The sequence below is a fragment of the Artemia franciscana genome, chromosome 1 (genome assembly GCF_032884065.1).
Source record: "Artemia franciscana chromosome 1, ASM3288406v1, whole genome shotgun sequence".
NCBI classification, from domain to species: Eukaryota; Metazoa; Arthropoda; class Branchiopoda; order Anostraca; family Artemiidae; genus Artemia; species Artemia franciscana.
Genome location: NC_088863.1, coordinates 4,884,857 through 4,912,792, shown reverse-complemented (window position 1 = coordinate 4,912,792; position 27,936 = coordinate 4,884,857). Strand labels below are relative to the sequence as shown.

Below are 27,936 nucleotides of genomic sequence, written 5' to 3'. Positions count from 1 at the left end.
TAGTGTTCAATGACAAACTCTGACAAGGTAAAGGACACGTGCAAGGTTGGCAATCTATTTTAGTAATTCGAAAAGTCTACGCCCGTCTCTTAGATATATTTATTAATGACAATCAATGCGAACTTAGAGAGATAAATTGATAATTTGACAAGCATGAAAAGCGCTAATTAACAATACGACCTGCCCTACGACAAATGTTCAGGAGAAATGTACAAGCTTTCCATGTGATTTTCTCTCATTTTCGTTTATATTTCATTTTCTAGCATTAAAAAAGTGTTAATCATACGAACTGTCTGCAGAGGCGTAATTTCGTCAAAATGAGGGAGAGGGGGAAGTCGGAGCCGATTCTCTCCAGTCAAGTGAAAATGACACAAAGAGAAAAATGGGCCATATAGGACCATAAAGGCGAAGGTATACTAAAGAAAACTGTCGATGCTTGAATTACGTAGGCGTATCTTAGTTTCGCCGAAATTTTTTAATATACTAAGTTTCATCTCGGGGGAGGGGGGTAAACTGGGGTCTGGGAGACCTGTTGTCCTTCTGCCCCATATTACGTTTTTTTCTAAATGAAATAGGTTTATTGTCACGCAATTTTTAATCTAAAACAAAATATGACACATACATGTTGGACATTATATACAATTCGCTCAAATGGAATGTAAACATTTCATTTTAACAATACAAAAGAAAATGACACAAAAAATAGAAAGCAGAACACGTAAAAAGCTATTACACATGGGAAATAGGGAAAGGGGAAAAGAGACAGAGAGGGGAGAGAGAGAGGGAGAGATCCAGAGGAAGGGGTAGCTAATAAACAGCTTAGAAAGATTCTTCTTGTACTCAACTTCATCAGAAGAGATTCATAACTTCAATCAGATAGCCTTCTAACCGATGAATTCATTCATTCACACTATAATTATATATTATTGAACTCAATATATTATTGATTACAAACTATATTATTGAAAATATTTACATACCAATGATGCAGTTCTAAAATTTGCTATATCTGATGACCTCTCATTAGAAAAGATAGGTAAAATAAACATTAAAAATTTCTTTTTTCATTTGATTAAAATTTAAAGTTTCTTTAAACATATTGTATACTATAGACAGGGTCATATCCATGATTTTCCTTCGGGCGTTGGGAGGATTAGACAAGAAATCTTCTCGTGGACAAATAGTACATGTATTTTTGAAACTTCTGTACGATTTTGACAAAAATCCTGGACACGGACATGACTATAGCTCTGGAGTTTCGATTTATAGGCTAAAAAATTTTCTTATTTCATTAGACACTAATTTTTGTTGTTTTTTTTTCAGTAAAAGTTGTTTTTTAAGTTTTTTTTCAGTTTGTTGGTTTTTTTTCATTAAAAATTCAGAACAATATTTGTTAAAGTTTTAACTATATTTTAACTGATTTGGGAAATGAAATCTAAGATATCCAGTCAAAACAAGTCCCTTTCAATTCATTTAAACTACAAAAGGAGTAGACTAGGAGTAGACTCTCCCAACCAGCGAGAGGGGAGTCGATTACGTTAAATCAAAATGCGTTTTGTCACACAATATATTTTCAAACAGCAAAAAAAAACATATTTTTGTTGTGTTTTACTGTAATTGAGGACCATTACTTTACAATAGAATTTTTGTATGCAACTAAGATTAGGAAAGTCAATTTTAATGTCAAAAGCTCCGTTTTCCAACTACTTAGTAATTAAAGTATTTCAATAATTAGTTTTCCGACTTTAAAATGATTAAAAACATAGATCTGAAACGTGTATACTTCAAAAGATCGAGGATTTTTTTTTAAATATTTTCCAAAAGAATTGTCTAAGGGTAGTATTTGCTTGACTGAACCTGAACCAAACAATAACCTATACGAAAAAATTGGTTCCATCCTACTTTCTAGGGCCATAGTGAAAGAAAGGTTAAGATGGCTAGGACACATTTTGTGGATGAAATATAGCAGGTTACCAACCATCTGGGGCCAAACAGATAGCCCCAGGCCAAGCCAGGCCACCTGGGACGAAACAGATAGCCCCGAACGAGGGGGGAAGAAGCCACAAGGAAGGACTGAAAGGAAATTGAAACTTCTTGGGAGAGGGTCACAGTGGATTTGTGAATAAATCGGGGCGGAGGAGGAGCGGGCGCACAGACGTTGGTATCATGTGGCTTGGTGCTGCAGTGAGTTGTTAGTGGTTTATGTTATTGAAAAAAAATAATATATTCTAGAAACCAGTGTTCTTCTAAACATCTTGAGACAGGCATGCACACAGGATTTTGTTCAACGAAGGAGGGTGGGGGCTAAATAAAAAAAAGAAAAACTAGAAACTGGATACAAACAATTATGGAAAAACTGAGACTTCTTTATATCTTGAGATCTGAATAAAATAGGCGAAATTAATATTTTATTTGGACTAAACGAAATCCATTTATGAATGGACTATGAATGAATTATTTTATTGAGTTAATTACTTAAAAGTTAATAAATATAAATTGATTAATTAAACTGACAAGAGTATACAAATTTATAATAATGGTGCAATATTCTCTTTTAAGTAGCTATAACAATAGCTACGTTTATCCTAGACAGAATTCTTACTTCAATGTTCAAAAAATTTCTAATAGATAAAATTAATTCATAAATATTCATTTTTTAAAGCAAAATTCACTTTTCTGTATACATTTCTAGTATATTTTCAAATATTCCAAGCCAAATAGATCGGCGTCTCCACATGAATATTTTTTCCAAAAAAAAACTCATAATCATGAACTCTTATTTTATATTTTATTTTATCAAGAAAGCCAATAAAATAAAATTAGATAGATAATAGACGACAGGTAAAAAAGATGAAACCAGTAGATAAACTTGTAGAGTTTCAAAGGGTAGGTTGTCCACCCTAATTTTATAAAGGATCTAAGAACATCTTTTCAACCCCAAAGCCAAAATATTCCGTCAGCCCCTACCCAGCAGCAACACTCGCGCAAGTAAGTTTAGCTAAGTTTGTAAAAACCGAAATTGTCTCTGGATGCTGAGAACCCTGAAAATAAAATTGAAGAGAAAAGAAATATGGACAAAAAAGCCGCTAAAAACCCGCACAAGTAAGTAATATACTTAACTTATACAACCCTGCGTTCAAAAGAGCTTATTGTGAATAATTGCAGAAAATTATGGAATAAGCGTAATTATTGTGTTTCATTGAACGCGGTTTGAACTTGTGGTAAAAATTGCAGCCCCATAGAATCTTTGAAACTAACCAAAAATATCCTTAGCTTATCCTGATAACAAACATACCAAGAATACCATATTTTTGAAACAACGTTGCATCAAATAAATCTTTGAAGCATAATAAGAAAAGAATAATCGCAATAGGCTAAGCAAGGCTGTACCCAGGTGGCCACCTGAAATAGTTGTTCAACTCGTAAAAACATATCAAAAATGGATATAAAAAAATTTTCATGCATTTTTAAATTTATTTTTGAGTACCCTCCCCCCCTAAAAAAAATCCTTGACATGACCCAGAGGTTAAGCGATTTGGGACACAATAACTGAAATTGAAACACACTACTGAACAATTTTCAAATTAGAATAAGAAACATTTTGAAACTGGGCTTAAGACAACCATCACGGAAAACAAAAGCCACCACTATGGTAAAAATTACAGGGGAGGGGGGGATTTGCATATCCTCAGGAATCCACTTTACCCTCTAGATTACACTTTTGCCAGACACGTTCATAGGGTAGGAACAATCAGATCCCTGTCTACCCCCCCCCCCCGCCCCTAAATCTGGATTTTTGTTTCTTTAACAAACTGTGACATTTTGCTTGTACATTTCATGCACAGACATACTTGGGAATTATTTCCGAGGGGGGGGGGAGTACAAATTTGAAGAGAAAACTAAATGAAAAATAGACCATCCACTTTGTTGTTTATTATTCTCTCATTTAATAAGAAGTTTCAACAGGTTGTAAATATTAAAGGCAGTATAATGATAAAGTCTTACCATTTGTAAATTCTATTTATAATTTTGTAACTCCATTTTTACGCTAGTTTTTTTTCAAGGAATTTACTTTTGTTAATTTTGGTTTTCGCTTTAATAAAGTTTATTTGTTTTCATGGTGTCTCTTAGTTTTTAATTTCTCAATTTTGCAGTAAAATTATGTTTAACATTTGTCACATATATGATATAATAAAATGATTCATCCTGTTTCTGTTAAGTTCTTTTTTTAATTGGTTTCATTGGATTTTCATTACAATCATTATTATTAATGAAACTTTTATTTCGAATTGAATAATTTACATTTTTACCACCAGGGGGTTAGTATTTACTTGCGACTCTTCAATGAACCCAAACCAATATTTTAGCTCGTTTTATAGTTTGCCTCAAGTTTTTTTATGATTAGTCTCTTGGGGGAGGTGGGGGAGAGAAATTCATTCTACAAATCTGCCCAGTTTTAAGATCTGTTACACAATCCCATAAAGGTTAAAAACACTCATCAGTTCATATTTTCTATTTTTAAGCCCCCCCCCCACACACACAAGAAAAACAGAAATCATAAAACATTGACGTTTTTTTTGTTTAAATGAGATACCCATTATTTTAAAATACAGTATAGAAACAAATATGTATATATAAACATAGTTAATGTCACACAAGGTACGAAAATGGACGGAGTAAGTATAAAGATAAACAAAGAACAATATTACATTTGGAACACAGGCAGTAGGCACTATTCGAAAGCGGGACAAGCAATATTCCTGGATACCGGAGGTTCGGGTAAGGAATTTCTGAAACAAAGAAATGTCAATTATTATTCGATTGAAATTTCAATTAGATTACTGCTGAACAGTGGCATATCAAGAAAATTACTTTGGTAAGTTTTTGAGGTTTCTGACCCCCTCTCTCTAAAAAGTTAAGAACAGTGAATTAATTTTCAAATTATTTCTAAATGAAAAATTGAAAACAACCGAGGAAAGAATTTTACAATAAAACAAAAAACAAGGCAAAAAAATTAATTGAAGTAAAAAAAAAATGCGGAAAGAAAATAGAAAGGGAAATAATAATGAAAATAGAGGAGAGATAAAAAAATAAATAAAAAATAAAAAATATTAATTTATAAATAAATAACATAAATAAAATAAAACAAAAAATAAAATAAAATAGCACTATTAGATTCCTTAGTTTATGTCCTTTTCGAATATCATATTCGCGCTAGCGATAATACAGCCCCCTCCCCTGATGGTCAAAGATATGGTCCTTAGATATAACTGAAAATAATAAGCAATTAGTTTCACAAAAGGGGATATTTGACTAAAGATTAAAAAGACAAATTAAATGAACTAGGAAAAGGAAAAAAGAATACTATACAAAAAAAAAAAACTTAACACACGCTCTATGAGCTAAATTGAATAGTGAAGTTAAACATTAAAAGCACTAAATTGCAAAATGAAATTTATAAACATATTTGTTAAGAAAGACATGCGATGCATCACGAGAGGACAAATAACAAACGAATAAATTATTCTATATAATTAATATATAATAATAATATATTAATAATATATTTTATATTATTAACATAAAACATTAATTATATACTATTATAATAATTATATATAATTATTCTTCGTGAACCTTCAGACAAGCATAAATGGTATACTCTTTCTTTTTTTGCGGGAGGGGGGGAGTGGAAATTAATCTCTAATTTCCCTTGGTCCCACTAAATTTTATATAGCCTCAAATGAGTAAACTTAGTTAAATAAAGCTTTGAAACAAATGCAGGTACCTGTCTCTTATACTGATCACACTCATGAAGAGAAGTTCGGTTAATCCGAATGAAATATATCAAAATATAATGAAAATATAACACTTTAGTAGCAAAATCATGGAAAAGGGCAACGGAGAATTATGAAAAGCAGGCCGCCCAGACCGCATTACATTAAATACCTAACCTAGCCTAAATATATTAAATATTTAATTAAAATATACCAGCATAGTAGTTTATCTCACTGAGACGTAGCTAATTATCTCCAAATGCAGACAGAAACTGGCTTTGCTCAAATCAAGAATTTGAGCATGGTTGCTACAGCAGACAAGTACAACCCAATGTATTGGGTTGTAGGTATATAACCTACAACCCAAATGTATATACTAACGTTTATTTTGCATCAACATCCCACGCATTTGTTAGCAGCGAATACGCCACCTCGCGGCACTCGTATGCAAGTTAGGATAATTTTAAAATGAACGACCGTCTTGGAATTTCGATTCAATGGCTTTCTACCAACCTTTGGCCAGAATTGTTGTTTCGCGCCACAAGCTTACAAATGGCAGCTCGTTATCACAAACTAGTTTTATTCGTTTGTAATGGTTATTTTGTTTTTGTTAATGAGACATTTGTTTATTGCTATTATCAACACCCACTTTTTGACTGGTTTAATAGTTGGCTACTGTTGAGATTCCACCCCTATTTCCTTTCTTTTTCAGATAAATGACCCCTGGACTAGAGTTTGGCCCTTTTGATTGTTCGATCACGTTACCATGCCCTGAAACAGGATATCTGTAATAGGGTATTACCATACCCCATATTTAGATTAGGGGAGTGGTGGTGGCCACGCAGCTTTCCACTCCAATTAGCGGTGGAAGCGGCTTTCCACACCAATAGCCACTAAAAATTATATGATTTTTTTATACTAGGTTTCACAACACCTTGCAAATATGCTAATGACTTGCATCTTTTTAGCCAGCCAATAAGGTCTATGAAAAAGTTTCACAATTTAAGAAAGGTATTTTTATTAACAACTCTATTAAAACATAATGCCACGTTGGAACGCTTTCAAAAGAGAGTAGATAACGAAAATTCCTTATCTTTCATAGCAATTTTAAAATCAAAACCGGGGACTTTTCACTCTCATCCAACTGGTATGCGTACATCTTAGAGTGGCACTTGTTCAGACAAGGTTGGTAAACTCTCACCATGTTGTACCTCTTCGCACAACACATGATACCCTTCATGCCATGCGTGCAAACTTTGATCAGTGGTTTACACCACCTAGTGTACCCAATCTTTGAAATTAGGCGACCCCTTGATCAAAACACATGGCGTGGAATGTGCTTTTATTTTGAACGGCCATAGTTCTGTGTAATTTGTCACGTAGAAATACTTTTTGGCGGAAAAGACTGGCTCGTGGCAGAGACCCAGTTTTTGAACTTCGTAATAAATTATGTTCTAAATAAATACGGTTAATTGAGACTAATCTCTCTTTGATAGGATTATTAAGTAAAAATTTAACTAATTCCAGGCGAACAATGTGACCAAATGCTTATCAAGACCGTGTAAGAAATAGAAAACGGAGAGGAAATATTGACACGGAAACACACTTTTCAAAGCTTCAGATACACTCCCCCCCTTCACAAACATCCACCGGCCCTCCTTCATAATTGCTGATACGCAATTATGCACCACATCGATGAAGGGTTTTTCAAAAATTATAAAATTACATTTTTCTTGTGTTTTATTTTCTTCACATAGTTCTTTGTAACGAACTGTAGTAAGGAGCGATCCGACTCAATAGTAGCCGAAACTTTAAAAAATGGAATTTTGATACTAATAGTTACATCAGAAGAATCGCATTTTTATGTTTATTCTAAATATATAAGTTTCATCAAGTTTAATCTTACCCGTCAAAAGTTAGGAGTTGTCCCCTTCTCAACGCCTCGTTCTTTACACTAAAGTTTTTTATTGTTTTAAAAAGTAGAGTTGTTAGAAAGAGTCAAACCTTAGCGTAAAGAGCGGGGCGTTGAGGAGGGGACAACCACTTTCATACACGGAATAATTTCCGTTTGTTTTAAGTTTTAATGTCGATCCTTACTTGCAGTAAAATTTTTTTTTATTTATTTAATAGCGTCCTTGAGATGATGGGGATACAAAATAACACACAACACAATCACATTCGACACGTGACGGTTGAAATGAAGCATTTTCTATATTGAAGTACACTTTTAAATTTTGCTCACCAGGGCCGTATCCAAGATTTTTGTTTCAAAGGGGGGGGGGGATAATATAAAAAACGTTAAAAAAGTACCAACAGTTTGTTTATATGGATTTTGTAACCTTTTTAAGAGTCGGACAGACATTTCAACGAATTAAAACCCCATACCCCCCTCGAGATACGGCCTTGTTTTTCAATTTACGATGAGGTAAAATTTAGAAAATTTCGGAATCATCACTTTTTAAACGCTGTTTGGATGCCAAGTTGAGCAGGAAGGTGGTAGCCCTCCTCGTAGTTAGGTAAACTTTGGATATTATATTAAAATGAACCAAACGAAAGTGAAAAGCGGTATTGAAAAAAAAAAAAAAACACAGAAAATATTCCGTATATTAGGGGGCTACTCCTCCAAAACTTCAAGCATTTCATGCTGAAGTTTTATAGTACTTTACAGTATTATTCCTTATCCCAATCTCATTACTCGCGTCTTTGAACAGTTGTCCTTCAAGAATGGAGCGAAAAGTCAAGCTTTAGCGTTTATAAACAAATACATAATTTGTCTTCAAATGGTATAAAGATCTATCATCTAATTCTAGTAACCTAACAATAGATACCATAATCTCCATGTGTCTTTTCTTTGTGTGCAAAGTACACCTTGGCCTTACAAGAGAGAAGAACAATAGAATGCCAAATATTCCATGGGAAATATAATTATAATTCTGAAAAGCCTTATGCTCACGAGAAATTTAAATCGTGCTGGGTTTTCTAATGAAATTGTAACTATAGTTGGTGTTAAGTAACAAAAGATCTTTGGCTGTACGTGCGTTGAATTGTATGATCACCTTGCCTATGCATTAAAAAATATCCAAATACTCAACTTGACTTGTGTCCCCAAATGTTGACAATGAGCTACAAAAACTCTTTCGTTCCCTATTTTGTTTCGCATTTTAATAATTGATTTAACTTTGTAACTATGTTTATCCCTTAATATTTATTTTATCATTGTAATTATAATTACTTTTTAACTTTTTTTGGCTGTACGTGCGTTGAATTGTATGATCACCTTGCCTATGCATTAAAAAATATCCAAATACTCAACTTGACTTGTGTCCCCAAATGTTGACAATGAGGTACAAAAACTCTTTCGTTCCCTATTTTGTTTCGCATTTTAATAATTGATTTAACTTTGTAACTATGTTTATCCCTTAACATTTATTTTATCATTGTAATTATAATTACTTTTTAACTTTTTTTGGCTGTACGTGCGTTGAATTGTATGATCACCTTGCCTATGCATTAAAAAGTGAAATACGTCTTAATGAAAAAGGTGTTTAAGCTCAACTTAGCGAAAGAAAGTCAGTATTTACGATATGATTTACAAGAAATAATTTCGACAAGGTTTGTGCCTCGTCATTCTCAGCTATGAGAGTGGCGTCATTTAGCTTTGAAAATGCGCCCCAAAGAGATGAACCAAAACGAATTACTGGACTCTATGGTAAATTTACATTTAGATGTCTGAGGTAATTGAAGTTCCTCTTAGGCTGAGTGCTTTCCAGGATTCATTGTCCAGTTCTTTTTACAAGAGTCTTTCTGCTGTTCTTCTCCCATAAAGTGTTTTCTGTCCACAAAAAAAAAAAAAAAAAAAAAAAAAAAAAAAAAAAAAAAAAAAAAAAAAAAAAAAAAAAAAAAAAAAAAAAAAAAAACGCAAAAAGATCGCATAAAATAGCTTTTTTGGGATCTGTAGCATTCTAGCAGGGCCGTATGCAGGATTTTTTCGGGGAGGGGGGGGGGGGTACACAAAAAAACACATAACAAATCTCTATATCAATTTTTGTTACGTTTTTACGAGTCAAACAAACATTTCGGGGGGGGGGGTGAAACCACTAACTCCCCCTGGATATGGCCTTGCATTCTAGTACCTTTGGTCAAAATCTAAAGTAAGGTGATCATGAAATTCAGCACGCGTACAGGCAAAGCTGTATTCTTACTACACTCCAACTTTGTTTACAGTCTTATTCAGGTTTTCTCGAAAATGTTACCTCTATACTAAACAGATTTCTGCGTGAAACAGACATGTCTGTTGTCAGGCTTATGTAAATTCGATTTGCGCTAAAACTAATATGTCGATCATTATTATTTTGCAGGATATATCCTACAAGAACATGGTGAGTGAAATCGATGCAATATTTTTCTTACCATCCAAGATAAAAACAAAGTATTTGCAACAAAAAAAGTTTTATCTTGGCAAGATCTAGGCTGATTGACTTGTTTCTGTTAGGGATAAGCTCCTTGAAGTATGTGGCTTCAAAGTTTACGTTTTTGGGGACAGTTTCGGATAGAGGACAACCCCATGATGTACGGATTATGGGTTACACCTGTTTAGTAAGTTCATGCAAACAAATCTAAGGACCTTTACTACAAAAACTACTGATACAGCTCACATTCAGAAGATGAGCTAGTATTGTTGCTCAAAATTTTAATCAAAAGACCCTGTTATTGAACTTATAATGAAGTTTGAAAGAAATAAAAATCTTCCCTATTTTTAAAGATTAAATTATGTCATTTTCACTTGTTGATAGACAGTCTATAGATACGTTGACGGATACTCTTTTTGCCCTTGTCCACTAAATCATGACCATTATTGTAACGTCTTTTTGTCAAACAACTCACATGTCTCGTGTTCCCTAAGATACTAAACGAAAGATCAGAGAATCCATAGAGATTGCCAAAAAACACTATGGCCCAAATAGAGGCCATGGTGAACTAAAAATAAGTGAGATATGGGATCCTCTAATTGTAAGAAAAGCTAGTACCACCTTGCAAACCTCTAGTAATAGAACCTGCTCCTGCTTCATTGCAAAAGGGGGCTCTAATTACACCTTTTAAGTTTTCTACCCTGTAAGATTTATGCTAGCTATATCATAGTCATGGCCATTGCCAGGACTTTTTTTGGGGGGAGGGGGAGAGGGAAGGTACAAACAACTTTTAAAAAGGCATTAACAATCTGTTTATATGCATTATGTTACATTTTAACGAGTCACCCCCCCCCTAAAATAACTTGGAGGGGGAGTCAAAACCCGTACCTCCCCCTGGATACCCTCTTGTCTATAGCTATATTTCCGTAGTGGTTTAAGGCATTTGATTCCATCAACTCTAACTCCAAACACTAATTTGTTATGACTATGACACAATATTCATTTGCCACAAATTAGCAGTCACAAGGACACCGAAGCCTAGGACTTCTAATAGTCCTCGAATGATATAAAATACAAAATGTGAAAACATTGTTTTTATTGTTGGAGATATTGTGTTTCTCTTACCTTGTGCAGTGGATTTGGGGATAAATCTTTCCCTTAATATCTTAAGACACTCATAGGATAAACATCCTTCAAAAGTATTTAGAAAGTTCGAAAAAATTCAAACAGAGGAGGGGGGGGGGGGGTCAAAGCACGAGTCTATCAAGGGCCAGAAAAATAGCGTATACTCAGGATAGTGACGTACGCTGGGAAGGGGGCCTCGAAACAGCCCACCTCAAAATCCAAAATTTCCTGAAGGTACTTGTAAGATATAGCAACCAAACTTAGTTCTTGATCTGTAAAGAAACCAGTTTCCTGTGTCCGCTCGGAGATAATCAGTTTAGCCTGAGGAAAATAAACTACGATTCTGGTATATTTTAATTAAATATTTAATATATAGAAGTGGTTAGGTTAGGTACTAAAATAATGCGCTCTTGGCGGCCTGCTTTCCATAATTTTCTCCCGTCGTTTCCATAATTTTGTCACTAAAGCACTGTATTTTCATCAGATTTTGCCACTTTTCATTATTATTAACCCAACTTCACTTCTTGGTGTGATCGCTATAATACATAAGTATCTTCCTGAATTTCTCGGTACTTCTATTCCAGTTATCAAATATATTTTTTTTTCTAGTATTAGCACCCCGAAAAAAATACTCACGTGCCTGGCACTGTGAACCAGGCCAGAAAAAGGGGTTCAAGAGGGAGAGGAGGAGGGTGAAAAATAAGTAAGATTTATTCGTGACTTTAACAGGAGCGTGAATTGAATTCATGATGAGAGTCTGGGGAGGTTAAGGTAGAACAAATTCCCATATAACACATGCATTTAAAATGCATATAATAGAGTAATTTTATGATCAGGTGATGCTGATGAATAAACGCCTGATGCTGCTGCAAGATCCAGATCAAGTTTACTGGCGGATCCAGAGGCCCCCCCAAGATTTTTTCTAGCACCCTTTCCCCGTTTTTTCACTCTTTATTGGAATAAATATGCCAATTTGGTCAATTATTGGCCCCTTTGTCACATTGCCCTCCTTCACCCTAAGATTTTGTTCAATGGCGCCCTTGTCACATTGGGCTTCCCTTAAGATTTTTCTCCAGACAAAGAAGACTTAAAGGTATTATTTATCTCTCAGTTATTCTTCTACAAAAATTCACATGTTAGTCATTTAAAACCTGTCCTTTTTCATTTGATCAGATGACACATACTAGTTATTTGTCTTCCTTGCTGGAAGACCTGTTTAATTGCGCATTAAAATTCAAAAAGTATCAGAAAAGGAATGCATCAACAGCAAAAAACTGACAAAAGCATTGAGTCAGGTAGACCATATTTTCTAATTAATGGCGTCTACTTTTTATGGATTCATTTATCATAATTGCCTCTAATTAGTATTATGGTGTTTTCTAACATTTCAAAAACAAACAAGGACACTTGACAATTCCTTTGTTTAGTTCGATAGGCAGTAATACCTAATGGTATCCAGTAGCGGTCGATCAGTTATACTGAACATTTAATTTTCAGTAAATTAATTAAAAACAAAAAGTATCCCTTCTACTAGTCTATTTATTAAGTATGTTAGTGAGTATTCTTTTTGTAATAAGTTGAAACTGGATTTTGTAAAGTACCAAGAGTATTATGCTTGAGTATCTTATACCAAGAGTATTCATGTATTATGCTTTTATGTTATGTATTATGCTATTATGTTATGCATTATGCTTATGTATTATGTTAACTGTATTATGCAACTGTATATGTTTTAAAAATTAAAGAAATCGGGAATTAAATTTTGAATGAAAAAGACCTCTATATGCAATTATACAGTTTTTGGCAGTAACGGGAGCCAAATTCAAAGAAAAAGAAATGCGGGGGGGGGACAGCAAAAAACAGCAAAACGATTATGGACAAAGCAGCTTAAGAAGGTGTAGCTTTCTTACGAAGGTCAAGAATTGTGAAGGTATAGAAATATTAAGGTATAGAATCATGAAGGCATAGAAATTATGAAGGTATAGAATTATGGAGGTATAGAATTATGAAGGTATAGAAGCATGTAGGTATAGAATTATGAAGGTATAGAAGTATGGAGAATTATGAAGGTAAGAATGAAGGTAGAAGGAGTAAGAGGTACGTATGAAGGTATAGAATTCTTTGTGAGTTAACACATTGTTAATGTTTGAGTTTTTACGGACGAAATGCGCTATTATATATTAAACTACCTCTGCTTATTATATTTAAGATCCAACTTGGCAGCGCTGACGAAAATCTGATATTTTTTAAAAACTTCATGATTTTGAAACAACCGAAAGAGAATCTCTAAATGCCATTTTCAGGTATGAATATGGCAGGTATGATGGGCCCATGGGACAAAAATGTTAATGTTTTGATGTCCTTAGTATTTTAACCATAATTGGCTCATGATTTTTCAAAAATTTTAAAAAAGGGACAAAGGGACTGATGTTGCCCATAAGAGAAAAGAAAATGAACAGACGCCAGATTCCTGCAATTTATCCTATTCGTCCCTTTTAAGGTAGAGTGAATCTAGAAAAGCATAGATTTGGGCTAACAGTGAGCTCTGAACAGGAAGTTTTTTAGAATTCAGTTTCTATTTTTTTCTGTTTCTTTGGTAGACTCAGACACGTACACAGGAATTATTTCAGAGGATGGGGCAAAATATTGATAACCTGAATAAGGAAAATTGGAATTTTCGGGGGAGGGCTGCACACGTCTAGAATAAGCTGCACCCCACCACACAACAAATGTATCGACGGAAGAAGCATATTATCTACAAACACTATATTGAACAATCAAAGTGGTTTAAATTAGCCGAAAAGCTGTGTTTGACCAGTCTTAACAAGTTATGATCTATCAGGATCAAAACCAATAATTACAGAGTAGAGTGGGTGGAGGTCAACTATATAGACGTTTCTGTTGTCTTTTTATTTTATTAAATTACCAAAAAACGAATAGTTTATGTTAACATTTTCATTTCCCTCCCCTATTTCATTTAATCAACTTAGATTAGTAGAGACAACTACCTTTCTGCATGAACAACAACAAATTACTAAGAAATCTTCTGCAGTTTCGTCAACACTGACATTCCTTCAGTGTTGCCACAACAACAATGAAAAAAACATAACTTGTGACAACGCTTTTCGCCCATAATATTTAAACATAAACAATCTGTTGATTCCCAAAGACAACTAAACCTTTATAAGCTGCTCAGTGCCACATATTTTTAGCTGATTTTTCATCCAATTTTTTCTTTTTTTAATTTGGCACCCGCAATCACAAAAACTGCATTACTGCAGATGGAAGTCTTTTTTATTAAGAATTTAATTCTGATTTTTTCTAATTTTAATAAATATACAATTGCGTAAGTTTCCAGCTATGCAAATAATGATTTAATTTTCACTGTCTTTAGTAATAGAGTGAAAAAAGAAGATGTAAATGAACTGGACGAGAATGTTACCACATAAGATTGAATTTAGTTAACAAAGATCCAACGCATAATGTTTCTTCATATGAAATAAAGTTGGTAACTAACATTACGAAATATATTTAAAATATACTTTGACTCAAGGGATAAATCAAGGGACTCAACTCGCCCATGCAATCACAGGTCTGTTGTTTGTGGACAAGTTTTCTTTTGAATAATTTTTCGTTTCAAATTTTTAAAGATTGTTAATAGGGTTACACAAAATTCAAAAATATAATCGAATTTTATCCAATATTGACAATTTTCATGTAACAGTTTACAAAACCATAATTAAATAAAATTATTTGCTGAATAACTAAAATATACGATAAAATCAGAAATTTTCGAGTGCAATTTAAAAAAAATTAGTTTAACAAGATTCTAAAAATTTTGACTCTTCAAAAAGACAGAGCTTAGTTATTTAGAAGTTTTTCTTTTAAATTGAATTCTTTATATTAAGAAGGGAAACATAATCATATCTTCTTTTCCAGCGTCTCTAGCGCTTCAACGTCTCTAGTTAATGAATTCTGTATTATTTGGGTATCACCTTCAAGAAAAGAAAGAAAAAAAAAAGGATAAAAAGAAAAACATTCCTAAGCGAGAAGCCTTTTAATTTTAATTTTATTAAATCTGAAAAATTCTGAACGTTGGTTAGAATACACCGTAAAGTTTCACAAATTAGATGGAATTAATATGATATATATATATATATATATATATATATATATATATATATATATATATATATATATATATATATATATATATATATATATATATATATATATATATATATATATATATATATAATGCAATTTCATACACATTAATATAATAACATTTAGTTTCAGGTATCCACCGATTTTACGCCACTATAATAAATATTTTTAAAAAACCAATCCTGAGCACAGAAGAGAGAGATCGTTCTAGATCTCGTCTAGGGTAAAGGGCTCCCTAAAACTGGCCTTGGCTTTAATTATGACCAAGATTAAACAACTGAAGATGATTTGCAACAAAAATCAAAACATGCAGAAGCCAAAAATAAACAATTCACACTAAATACAACAAAAAAACGACAAACACAATTTGTTTATAAATATTATTATAAAAGGAAGACACTTTTCAAGAGAAAATGAGCAAAAGAAGGTAAACAAAAAGAAAAGAAAACTTACTCATGCACTATCTTCTGACCACATTAATCATAATCAAAACTAATCCAATGAGGAAGGCCATATCATTCGAGCTGGCTCCACTAGAATAGTTGACTTGGCCACATGCTGGCGGGCAAATAGGGATAGAGGTCTCTAGAATACACAAAAAACAAATTGAAAGCCATGCATCTTAGGTTAATACTGGGGTCAGGGTTCGATCCCAGCCGCAGCAGAGTTGGACAATAAGCTTGCTATATTGTCCCTATAAAAAAGGCCCAGTAACTAAAAAGTTGATTTGACACCCTATGTGCGAGCAATGGCTCTGAAGAATCCTTTTTTTTATGGAAATTCAAGAGGAATGAGGGGGGGGGGGGGGAGATTCAGACCGGTAGTTTATTCCCTAAGAAAACCACCAATGTGCAAACTTTATATTAGAAAAAATACTGGAAATTTTTTGGAAATCAAACACAGACCTTTTTAAAATTTCCATCCCTCACCTAGGAAATGTTACCAGGCTCCAGAGAAATTTCTGCAAATACCTATGAACAAGGAAGAGAAACAAGTCCTAAAAAAATTTGTAGAATTCGTTGATAGACAACTGCGATACAACCGTTTGCCTGAGCCAAAGCCTCGAATAATCAGGCCCCTGAATTTCAAGGTCACTGAAAAGTCTAACTTTCATATAATTCCAAAAATTCACCTAAAACTTACTAAATAAAATACATTCTGAAAAAAAGCTAAATGCTGGTTTACACTTTCTTTAATTTTTCTTTTTATACTTAAATGGCAGAACTTAGATATTACACACATTTGACCCTTTGATTTCTTGTACGTCAGGTGTTATTATTATTTTATTTATAACCCACTAATAACATATATCTACATAGCGGGATAAATCATAGAAGAAAGAAAGAAGATAAGCACTAACTATGAAAAATATTATTTCAAGACAATAGAAAGGAAGAAGCTTATTTTTTCTAATATCCGAAAGCCAACTACTTAGCACGGCAGCTTTACTAAAGACATCAATCATCCCGTATTATACAGGCTTAGGTGTGTGGTTATGTTTTATGCCGGAACCAACAGGACCTTGAGTCTGGTATTCGACATAGGTAAAAAAGCTAAGGCCATCCTATATCTCCTCAAATTGGAAATTTATATTACTAAATTTTTACATACAGAACTCGCCTTTTTTTTAGATAATTACCAACGTATGTTACAAAAAAGGTGAAATAAAAAATAAAATAAAATAAAAACTGTTACATGTGACTCCATCAATAATTTTTCAATAAGGGCAAAGTCAGACATGATAAACCTCTTGGGGCTAATATTGATAGAAAGTAAAAACGACAAAGCAGTATCTTAAAAATTCAATCTAACATATAAAAATCAAAATACAAAATATAATATAATCATAGTAAATCTGATCTATAGCCAGCAGGAAAAGGGTTAAAGGCATAAAAAAAACCTAACATACTCTTTTGGGAGGATCACAGAAAAACTGTTTTGCCCCCATGTCAGAACTTGTCGAAGATTTCGTAGGAAATGTTACAGATATCACGAGGGAGAGGGTGTATTTTAAGCCCTAAGAAACAAAAACTGATTTTGCGAAAAAAAGAGCTGATAGTTGAAAATATAGGAAAGATAACGAAAAGACAAAGAAAAGAAATTTTATAACACAAAAAGCCACAAAGGAAAGCAATAAATTCTTTGTCTGGATTAATTAGAAGATTTAATATTAAGTTGAAAATTTAACTTAACTATTACCGTACAGTTACTTTTTTAAAGGCTTAACTATTACCGTATATATAGAGTTGTTGAATGAAAAATTAACTTAACTAGTACCTTACATAGAACCATTAATTTGGAGATTTAACTTGTATATTACCGTACATAGAATTACTCACTTGAGGAATTAATTCAATTGTTACCGTACAAAGACTTTAGAAGGTGAGCTTGTGTCAAGCCAAACTACTAAGCGATATATGAGAACTACGAAACAACATTAACAAATTATTCACTTTTTTTTGTTAAGAACCAATTTTTTTGTACAAATAAAAAAAAAAAACTTGTATAAAATCTAAAGTAATGGATTAGGATTCTTCTTAAGGTTAAAATGTTGGCCGTATCCACAGGTCGTGGATACGACCTGATCAAGGTCGTATCCAGGGGAGGGATTAGAGGTTTGAACCCCCTCCCCCCTTGGAATGTTTGTCCGACTCATAAAAATGAATACAAACAAATTTTTGATACATTTTTCAAAATATTTTTTTGTAAACCCCACAAACACACAATATGTGTGTAAAGCAGCATAAAACCACGGTGAATGCGATTTCTTTCGAGACAAAGGTTCAATCACATTCATTGAATTGAAGTAAAAAAAAAAACAGAACAATTCACCATCCAAAAATGCAACTAAAAAACTCCAGCTTAAAATCTGCCGTATATAAAAAAGAAAAATTAACTACGGTTACTGATCCGCTGCTCCCAGAAAATATTTCTTCAATTTATTTGTAAGAACCAAGTTTTTTTCAATAATTTGCAATATTTCTTCAATAAATTTTTAAATTGCTGCTGATGTTTGGCTGCCTTAATACTCACCTGAAGCGCATTCAGACACTCAGTCCCAAATGGCGAATAGCAAACCCTGCCTAAGTACTCAGCCTATGCTGAACCATTGCTACAACTATTATTTTTACGAAAAAAACATCTGGACATACATCATTCCAACATTGGTATAAAAAATTGCAGCCTGATGATCCCTGAGCTGCTAAGAATGATGGTTTTTAAGAAAACCACCGTGATCCTTACCGAACAGTTCTACCTCCGCCTCTGCAATTCCAAGCTTATTAGCAGCTCTGCATTGATACATCCCAAATTGACGTTTTTCGACCGAAAGGATTCGAAGCGTTGTGTCAGTATATTCGTCCGCAGTAGCAAATTGGGAAATTCTAAAATGATACATGAATTAACACTTATTGAATACTAGAACAAGTCAAATACAAAAAAGTAGACGGCCACGCTAAAACAGTGGGTTAATGCTTCCCCTAAGGATTCCTCAGAATTCACCATGAAAATTTTGAGAAAAATAAGAAATTAAAGTGAAATTTCGGTGAAAAAAGAAGCGAAAGTAACATGAATATTAGGTCAGAAGAAAAATTCAAAAATAGCATGAATATTAGGTCAGAAAACAAATTCGAGTTTGGGCATTAGAATCATCTCCTTTAAAAATATATTTTACTCCTAAAAAATTGGCTGTGTACAACCGTTTTAACAGATCTGGTTGTGTGGCGAGACAATAATTTTTCTACCCCAAACTATTCCTTTAAAGTTAAGAAGATGAGAATGAGGAAAAAAGCATCTGCCTTATTTACAATAGGTGGTTCCCGATGAAATTATAAACACAGACTGAATGCCTCTTCGAATTATCAAGATTGGGATATGAAAATATTTTTATCTGCTTGCTAGGACACACGAGTATGTGTCCTCTACTATTCAGAAGTCTGCTGAACTTATACCTTAACTTATACCTTATATACTTAACTTATACCTAAAACTTATACCTTATACCTTAAACTTAAACCTCTACTATTCAGAAGTCTGCTGAACTTATCAATTTCGAATCAAGAATTCCAGATAGAATTGAGTCTCTCAGAAACAACTTAATTACATTACAGCAATATTTTCATGGAAGTATCATAGTAAACACCTGTAAGTTTAAATCCTAATCCAAATTCAACGGCTAAAATCAAATCAAAATTTCTTAAAATAAAAAATTATCCTTTTTATGGAACCTCATTACTCTTTATCCTTTTTTTGTCCCATTATTTCATTACCTTTTACATTTGAGTTTCGTCCAGTCTTCGAGTCTTTCAACCACAAGAAGAATGAACCCTGCATTATTGATTATTCTTGAAATTTCATTTCGTAACTTAAAAAAAAATAAATAAATAAACAAGAAATCCAAGGCGATTGTTCAGAGTAACACTGTCTAGCTAAAGATGGCGGAGGTTAAAGTACTTGACATAACTGTAACTTCAACTGTAGTTAACTACAGTTGAAGATCTAAATACTCATTGACCGGCGATCAAACCAAATGACGGGATTTGGGCTTAAAATCTGACAAGATAGATTTAAACATAAAGGCATGCGTTTCGTAAGTGGATCTACTTGGCTTGTTAGCGAACTCTCTTCCTCTTAACATAGGTTTTTATTCTATTGAATTTGAGCTTCATAAAAAAACAGGTCCTCCGATACCTCCCCAAAATTCCACCTCCGTCAATACACGAACGTCAACACAGAGTAAAAATCGTTAATTTAAGACAACGTTAAAAATTACCTTGAATCAAGTTTTTTTAAATAGATGATTCGATTGATTTACAGCCCCCCCCCCAAAAAAAAACAACAAAAACAAAACAGGTTTTCCGTTATTACTCCAAAAATTCAAGCCCACAAATATACAAATGTTAACTAGAAATACGAATTGTTGATTTTTTTTTAAGGTTAATTTTTGGGGTGATCTTAAAGAATCCATTTTTCTTTCTGAAATAGTGGAAGCACTGATGATGCGATTTAAAAGGCACATTAATCGCAGATTTGATTCCGTCTGCTCCCTCTCATTATGTTCTCAAGATGAAAGTTCCCCTATTGTTTCTTACAATTCGTGCAATTTACTTCTTGCTTCTGGCCCAGCCAGAGTACTATTTACTGTCATTCACAAAACCCTACAGTAGAGGTTTCATGCTATCTCCAAAATTTGAAATTTCATCTTTTTTTTTTGTCAGAAGAAAGATCACGGATGCGTGTTTTTTTTTTATTCTTCAGGAGTTCTAATGCTCTTTTTAACTGACCAAAAAGATTAGTGCAGTCTTTTCCTGTCATTATCATTATTACATAAAAAAAAACAAGTTTTTTTTAACTGAAAGTAAGGAGCGATATTAAAACTTAAAACGAACAGAAATTACTCCGTATATAAAAAGGGCTGTTCCCTCCTCAATGCCCCGCTCTTTACGCTAAAGTGTGACTCTTTCTCTCAACCCTACTTTTTAAAACAGTAAAAAACGTTAGCGTAAAGAGCGGGGCGTTGAGGAGGGAACAGCCCTTTTATATATGGAGTAATTTCTGTTCGTTTTAAGTTTTAATATCGCTCCTTACTTTCAGTTAAAAAAATTGTTTTTTTGTGTTGCGAGAGCAACACTTTGGTTTTGTCCCGGTTTTTTTTGTTGTTTTTTTTTCCTATGCCGCCGATCTCAGGTTATTCCTGGAAACTGGTAAGGGTCTAACCTGTGCGGTTTTTACGGAAAGTGTGGACCTCAGGCCGGATTGATGAATATGACATTACATTTTGGAAAGCTCCGTAGAACTCTTGCCTGGGGCCAAAAAGAATGGTTTTTGCTTGTCCTCGAGCCAGAGCCTATGGTGTGCGAATTGAAGTGGAGTTATATAGCCTATGTCAGAGAGGAGTATCTGAAGTTGTGCAGCCAAGCTTTCGTTTCATCAAACCATGTTTCTGCTTTCGAGTGGAAAGCTCCGTTCTAGCAGGCAAGCAGGCAGGCACCAGTTTCAAATTGAAGATGGACTAAAATCTATAAGTGTTAAATATATGCGGTAGTTCCCCGGCCCCACAGCCAATATATCTTCTTTGAGTGATAAATAGAAAAATTTACAGAAACAAAAAAGTGCGATTTTCCCACGGGTCCGAAAGTGCTGCCATCTATTGTTTCTAGCCATTTCTGTTCGTGATTTCAGCTGACTTTACCATTCTTTTTTTTCAACTTGGGATTGCAATAGAGAAATGGTATCAGATATACCTCTTAAACTTTAAAAGTTCTCTCATTGCTAAAGAAATTAGAGCTTATCCTTTGCTCCTTTCTAAGTGGTGGTGTTAGAAAGTTGGCCTCCGGCAAAAAAGTCAACTTTTGAACTAAGACAGATAGAATTTTTTTTTCAATGACAATCGATAGACCTTGATGAGCTGATCAAAGTATGTGTCATCCATTTTTTGTTACAAAAATTCCTTCATGACATACACCAGTTTGAAAGTTTCAAGGGGTTGACAACTTCAGTGGTAAGGTACACACTTGAACCAAAAATAGGCCGATACCAATTGTGAGATATGTAGGGGACTTCCAAGCAACAGTCGATTATTAGCTTATAATCATCTTTGGCAATGAGGGGTTTGCAACTTTTGCTGATTGGTGTACCTATTATCTGTTTCTGGTGTAATTGATGGTAAGAACAACTTGGTTCCCGATTGTAAGACATGTAGGGGAGTTGTAAGTAATAATCGGCTGTTAGGCTACAAAGACTTCAGCGACAAGGGGTTTGGAACTTTTGCTAGTTGGTGTACCCATTATTTGTTTCCGGTGAACTTGGATGTATATCCCGGGAGAGGGACTTGTAAGTAAGAATCGGTTGCTAGAGGAGGCTCACGAGGGGCTACAAATTTGTGCAAATTGGTACACATCTATGGAATCAGGGACCCATAAATTTCCTGTAATGACTCGCCATCCAATAATAAGCGATCCTGGATGGCGAGTCATTACAGGAAATTTATGGGTCCCTGATGGTATTTTGATCCTGAAAAGTTACAGATAGCTTTATAATACCAACTAGATTACATAAGATAATGTTCCAAGTTTCCATCCGTCACGATGTCTACGATTGAAAAGGATAAAGTTCAACCGGCTGCAAAGTGACATTTAGGGGCCTAGTAAGTAATAATCGGCTGTTAGTGTGGACCTCGGGCCGGATTGATGAATATGACATTATATTTTGGAAAGCTCCGTACGACTCTTGCCTGGGGCCAAAAAGGATGGTTTTTGCTTGTCCTCGAGCCAGAGCCTATGGTGTGCAAAGGATAAAGTTCAACTGGCTGCAAAGTCAATTTAGTCCCTTCTTCCAATATTTTTTTTTTTTTTCAACCCTGAGGAATAGCCTTTGATCATCTGATTACTGATTGTGTTATTCTTTGTCTCTCACGGAAGAGGGACTTGTAAGCAAGAATGGGTTGCTAGAGGAGGTTCATGAGGGGCTACAAATTTGTGCAAATTGGTGCACATCTATGGTATTTGATCCTGAAAAGTTACGGATAGCTTTATAATACCAACTTGATTATATAAGATAATTTTCCAAGTTTCCATCCGTCACGATGTCTACGATTGAAAAGGATAAAGTTCAACTGGCTGCAAACTCAATTTAGTCCCTTTTTCCGATATTCTTTTGCTGTTGTTTTTTCAACGCTGAAGAATTTGATCATGTGATTACTGATTGTGTTCTTCTTTGAATATGCCGTTTTGAAAGCTTTGATAATTTTGACAACTTCAGCATTTAACCGATAGCGAAGAAACAAAACCAAAGTGTTGCTCTCGCAACACTTTAATCGGCAAAGCCGAACAAAGGTTGCCACAACACTTCACGTTGCCCAGGCAACGTAGGTCTAGTTTTATTTAATTTCTGAACGTTTTTAAATTAAGGCATGTTTTGATTTTGGCTCTCGGCACATGAATAATTAAGACGAAATTTGCATATTAATTTATTTTTATGGCTAAATGGCATTCTCATAGTTTTGATCGGACGATTTTGAGAAAAAAAGAGCGGGGGAGTAGGCATAGTTACCCTCCAATTTTTTGGTTATTTAAAAAAGCAACTAGAACTTTTAATTTTTCCGAACGTTTTTATTAGTAAAAATATACGTAACTTACGAATTAGCTTACGCAACGAACTTCTAGATTCGTCTGTTTTAATATGTATATGAGGGGGTTCACCACCTCGTCAATACCTCGCTTGAATTTTGTCCCAATTCCTTAAGAATGACCCCTGAATCACAAAGGCCGTAGAATAAATAGTTGAAATTAATAAAGTTACTCTAGCGTAAAGAGCGAGGTATTAAGAGGAGGTAAACCCCTCATATGCGCAATAATTTCTGTTCGAGTTAAGTTTTAATGCTGCTCCTTACTCTCAGTTGAAAAAACTTTTTCATATTTATTTTTTCATTGTTCTTTAAAAAAATGCTAAACAATCCTGCACCCCCTCCATGGAAATTTTCTTCCTCCATAACAAATTCCTCCATGGAAAGATCCCATCGCATAACCCCCTCCCCCCAACCAAAAAATCCCCTGAAAGCGTCTGTACACTTCCCAGTAACCATTACTATGTGTAAACACTGGTCAAAGTTTGTAACTTGCAGCCCCTCCCACGGAGACTGTGGAGGAGCAAGTCGTCCCCAAAGACATAGTTATTAGGTTTTGCGACTATGCTGAATAAATGGCTATCTCAAAATTTTGATCCAGTGACTTTGGGAAAAAATGAGCGTAAAAGGGGGCCTAGGTGCCGTCCAATTTTTTTGGTCACTTAAAAAAGGACACTAGAACTTTTCATTTCCGTTAGAATGAGCCCTCACACGACATTCTAGGATCAATGGGTCAATACGATCATCCCTGGGAAAAAAGGACAAAAAACAAACAAAACAAACAAATAAACACGCATTCGTGATCTATCTTGTGGCAAAAAATGCAAAATTCCACATTTTTGTAGATAGATGCTTGAAACTTCTACTGTATGGTTCTCTAATACGCTGAATCTGATGGTGTGACTTTCGTTAAGATGCAATGACTTCTAAGGAATATTTCCCCCTATTTTCTAACATAAGGCAAATTTTCTCAGGCTCGTAACTTTTGATGGGTAAGTCTAAACTTAACAAAACTTATGTATTTAAAATCAGCATCAAAATGCAATTCTTTTGATGTAACTTTTGTTATAAAAATTCCGTTTTTTAGAGTTTCGGTTACTATTGAGCCGGGTCGCTCCTTACTACAGTTTGTTACCACGAACTGTTTGATCAGTATCATATCAGGTGGTTCAATGATCCCAGCAGCATCTAGTACATCAACGTCCACAAGCAATTCAAAATTTGTCGAATTTGAAGATTACGTCATGGTGTTAAGAATCCGATATTCCTACCCCACATGATATACCTTAGGAAGACGATATAATGATATATGACGATGATAATGAAGACAAAGGCGAAGAACCGCTAGCAATAACTGCTTCTGAAGGCGTTCTCCATCTACTTTACCTTCTATTTCTCATTGAAGAAAAGAGACGGGTCAATTAATTGAAGAAATAATCGAGTTCTTCAATTACATTATTTTCAATTATATTATTATTATTTTCAATTATATTGTTATTATTTTCAATTTATTCTTCAATTATATTAGTAAGGGGGTAATGTCTATATTAGTTGGGGGTAATGTCTATATTAGTCGGGGATAATGTCTATATTAGTCGTGGGTAATGTCTATATTAGTCGGGGGTAATGTATATATTAGTCAGGGTAATGTCTATAGTAGTCGGAGGTAATGTCTATATTAGTGGGGGGCTATGTCCATTTTAGTCCAGGGTAATGTCTATATTAGTCGGGGGTAATGTCTATATTAGTCGGGGGTGATATCTATATTAGTCGGGGGTAATGTCTAGAGTAACTAGAAGCTTCACAAATTACAGAACTAGGATTATAGAACCATCAAAATAATTGAAAAATAATAAGGCTTACGAAAAGACTGCACTTAAATACAATTCCGAAATGAAACGAAACACTAAACAATAACACAATATTTTTCGAAAAATGCAAATACTGCACTTTTGCATTTAGCTCGTATATACATTTATATACGTGTTCATATATGGGGTTGATTGGTTTAATATGCTTTATAAGGATTACCTAAGGACTGGGGAAATTGGTCAAGGTCCCTTAAAATTCTGCTAAAGGGCAGGTTGAACTGTATATTATTTATTAGTTCTATTTATATTATTGATAAATTTGTTAACCACTGAAAGAGACCACCTCCACACAATAGCGGAAATGGAAAGATGAAGGTGCATTGACAATATAAAGCATCGCTGATTTATAATTTCACCTCTAATTCTTGAAAGGATTAAAAAAAATAAATTATTCTCTTTAGTGTAATTTCTGTATTTAAATGTACACTTCTACACTTCTAATCGTTACACTTCTACTGATATAAAAAGAAAAAGAAAAGACCAGCATATGTAAAACTGTAATGCAGTTCCTATAGGAAACTATGTGACATATTCAGTGGCGTCAATCTGGAAGGGAGGAGAGGATAAATTATAAGTTTTATTTCAAGTTTTAGGTAAACTAGTGTTCAACGTCTGTGCTTTTTTTTCTTTTTTGTAAAAACGTGACATAAGAAAAAAAAAAAAAGAAGAAATATTAAACCAACCAACACAAGAAATTCTGCTGCTGAAGTTCAACGGAAGGAAGCTGCGAAATGTATAAAAAAAGGAAAAACGAACAAGCTAATATTGATCTTAAATAAATGAGAGTTAGAACATAAGATAGATTAATTTCAAGACGACAACTTGTTAACATACCATATCAATAAGCGTGTCACCATAGTATGACATACTAATTCATCACATGGGAAAATGTATAGTCGGAGATAACTATAGAGCTGTAACTCTTTGAAGGAAGAAAGAGAATAAAGGCGAATAAGCTATTAAATAGACGGATTTTAAAACAACCATACTTAGAACATAAGGAAGATGAACATCAGTAGCCAATTTTAATCTTTTGAAAAAATAGCCACGTCAAGCACAAAACAAAATGGCAAACAGCCATCTAAATTGTTGCATAGTGAAACCATAGGTGGCACTAAACTGCACGATGCATACTATGCAAAACATGAAAAAAAAAGACAAACTTGTAAAGAGAATCTATGTCTCTGAAGTCAAATAATGTTTCTAAAAGGGCACTTTATATTCGAAAAAAGGAGATACACCTACAGAAAGACTCTCTAAGTCTGTGTAAACCAATTGAAGTCTCTAAAAAGAGACTATATGCATAAAAGAAACAAGCTTACAGACAGACTATGTAAGTCTCTAAAAGGATTTTTAAAGCAAAAAAGAGACTTTCTAAGTCTCTAAAGCCTCTTAAAGCCCCTAAAAAGATATTTTAAATGCAAGAAATACATGCTTACACAGAGACTCTCTAAGTATCTAAAAGAGACTTTACATGCAAGAGACAGCTTTACAATTTTATAGAGTGACTCTCAAAGTTTGTAAAGTATTTGTAAACAGACTTTACATGCGAGAAGAGAGACTTACGCGTAATGTTGGTTATTTGACAGTTGCTGTTCGTCCTTGTACCAGGTAATTGCAGGGGGTGGATATGCTTCTACATGACACTCTAAATCCATATCATACTGCAGCGCTTGTCCAAGCCGTGGTTTTGGTACAGTAATAACAGGCGAAAACTCAATTTCAACAGCAATGTTGCGCCGCTTGCCTTTCCCTACGTTGTTCTCAGCAATACAGTAATATGTCCCACGATCTTCTTTCTTTACAGAGGCAATTGACAGTATGTTACCCCTAAAACGAATAAATTATCAAAATTTGGCAACATAATCGCTCCTCAAACAATACTTTATTTAATACTGAATAACCACTCCAAGATTCACAAATTCCTCTGTACTATAGCCTCTGATATCCACTATAATGGAACACTTCAAACATTTTTAACAAATCAAACACAGTTTATTTAACAGGTCTTAGCTAACGATTTTAGTGCCTATCTCAGAATATGCCTTGCCCAATGTCTGATACACATTGAACGAACATCAATCCTGGCAAGTTTGAGTTGCAATATTTCTAAAAGTGAGTTTCCTTCTTATGAATCGTAGCTTTCAGGTTTTCTACTATCAGAAGACTCAAAATTTCAAACATCTACCGCCCCTCTCACTGGATAAATTAACTTTATTCTAATTTTATATTGACTAGAATTTTCTTCAATAATATTCGTAGTCTAAATAATGTTGTATCAATCTCCGACAATACATGACTATTATATTTACTGTTTGACTGACCTCCAAAGTTTGGTTTAATGGTCAGTCTTGCGCCCACTTAATATATGTCTTATATCATTGGTAATTCAACATCATTTCTGGGAATAAAGCTAAATGGTTATATGAAAAATAAAATAATAAAAAATTAAAAATTAGAAGCAA

General features: G+C 33.9%; 1 protein-coding gene across 1 annotated transcript in view; it reads right to left on the bottom strand.

Annotated features, from left to right (window-relative positions):
* Window positions 1–576: 576 nt before the first annotated feature.
* LOC136024776 (lachesin-like) overlaps window positions 577–27,936 on the bottom strand; it is a 43,074-nt gene continuing 15,714 nt past the window's right edge. The window contains exons 4-7 of the mRNA XM_065700234.1: window positions 27,038–27,301; window positions 18,722–18,861; window positions 15,932–16,063; window positions 577–4,790 (exon numbers count right to left, since the gene is read on the bottom strand). Of these exons, the coding sequence (XP_065556306.1) occupies window positions 15,939–16,063; window positions 18,722–18,861; window positions 27,038–27,301 (529 nt within the window). The 3' untranslated portion in view covers window positions 577–4,790; window positions 15,932–15,938. The remainder of the gene's footprint in view (window positions 4,791–15,931; window positions 16,064–18,721; window positions 18,862–27,037; window positions 27,302–27,936) is intronic.